The sequence below is a fragment of the Penaeus monodon genome, chromosome 27 (genome assembly GCF_015228065.2).
Source record: "Penaeus monodon isolate SGIC_2016 chromosome 27, NSTDA_Pmon_1, whole genome shotgun sequence".
Taxonomy (NCBI): Eukaryota; Metazoa; Arthropoda; class Malacostraca; order Decapoda; family Penaeidae; genus Penaeus; species Penaeus monodon.
This window is the reverse complement of record NC_051412.1, coordinates 31,137,800-31,139,387: the sequence shown is the minus strand read 5'-3', so window position 1 is coordinate 31,139,387 and position 1,588 is coordinate 31,137,800. Positions and strand designations below refer to the sequence as shown.

Genomic DNA, 1,588 nt, shown 5'->3' with positions numbered 1-1,588 from the left:
CATTCTTGTGGTGGACCACTGTTGATGGTAAGAAGAGCTTCAAGCAAGGGGAGAAAAACCAGTTTAAGAAGTCACACAGAGACATAACCTTTGCTTCAAACAGCGAGTCTCGGGGAATAACCAAGACCATCATCATCATCACAAGACTGAATCAAATATAAATGTTATTTGTAAGTGTTAACTATTAGAAAAAGAATAAAAAAGAATAATCAATATTTCATCTCCCTTAACTTACAATGGCACTTCCAACACTCCTGTAATACCACACACCATAACAAGCATGTAAATTCAATGGAAAATCAAACAACCATATCACTAATCTGAATCAAGATTAACAATATTACCAAAAGAAATGCAAAACCAAACACTCCTCAACCAGTCTACTTTGAAATCTAAAGTGAAATTTTCCATGACTACTTTTCTTGACTTAACAATCCTCTCTATAGTGTAGTACTTTTAATAAATTTGTAATAGCTGCAAAGGCACAATCATTTTGATTTTCATACTGCTATACTTCTTCAAAATATGTATACTTAGAATGAATTATTATTTCCAGTAAATGAACAAAGACACTATATATACTTTTAATTGTATAGTAATCTGATATGAGTCAGTAACCTTTTCTATTAAAGTTTCACTTTCTAACTAAAAATCTAAAGAGAATGGAATGCTTGTAAGGCTTCCCAGGACAGTAAACATCTTCGGGAAAATGTTTCTGAAAAGAAATTTTGCAGATTAAAAAAAATATAAACTGTAAAGATCCTGAAATTGTTAAAAGAAAACAAAAAAAAGTTTCCAATATGAGACTTTTTACTGAATTGAATATAATTTATAGTATCAATTATTAGGATTATATTGTATCTTGACTATCATTTATAATACCAATCATTTATGATTAAACTAAATAATATAAGCAGAGATAAGAAATCCTTGATAATTTTTCCATATACAAATATATTCCCATATGCAGTCAAATATCAGTGTATAGGTTTTTAAACCCATACCTCTTATTTTTGCTTACCTATATATAACACAATTGGAACGATCATCTTAAAGTTATCCTAGATTATCCATCATAAGATCAATCATTAGACAATACGAAGGAGCACATGATAAACTATGTACTTACATGATTTATGGCATCAGGGTAATTCTGAGGCTCACAGCAGAAAGCACCTTGAAATTTATAAGAAGAACCATTCCTTCCTACCATAGCACCTTCATCTTTGGGGAGGAAGTTGCCTGTATAAACCTGAAACCCTGGCTCAGTTGTGTAAACTTCTAACACGCGACCTGAAACCGGAAATACCAGAATTAATTTTTCATTGGCCCCAATTTATAATGCATAGATGGCGAATGATATTAATTTACATGTAAACAATTATTTCCATATTACCATATTAATCATTAAAAGTGAAATTCTCTCTCTCTCTTTTCTTTTTATTATCATCATAATAATTTTTCATTATCAAATTGAAGATACATTTATGAGGTATATGATAACTGACAGAATGTAATATGGTTTAATAATATCACTGTATTTCATCATAATTATTATCAGAAGCTATGTTTAGTTATCAATTAATCA

The 1,588-nt window shown here is 29.8% G+C and overlaps 1 protein-coding gene across 1 annotated transcript in view; it reads right to left on the bottom strand.

The window, feature by feature from the left end:
* Window positions 1-62: 62 nt before the first annotated feature.
* The window catches only part of LOC119590787 (galactose mutarotase-like), a 7,918-nt gene continuing 6,392 nt past the window's right edge, over window positions 63-1,588 (bottom strand). The window contains exons 9-10 of the mRNA XM_037939499.1: window positions 1,130-1,293; window positions 63-715 (exon numbers count right to left, since the gene is read on the bottom strand). Coding sequence (XP_037795427.1) covers window positions 635-715; window positions 1,130-1,293 — 245 coding nt within the window. The 3' untranslated portion in view covers window positions 63-634. The remainder of the gene's footprint in view (window positions 716-1,129; window positions 1,294-1,588) is intronic.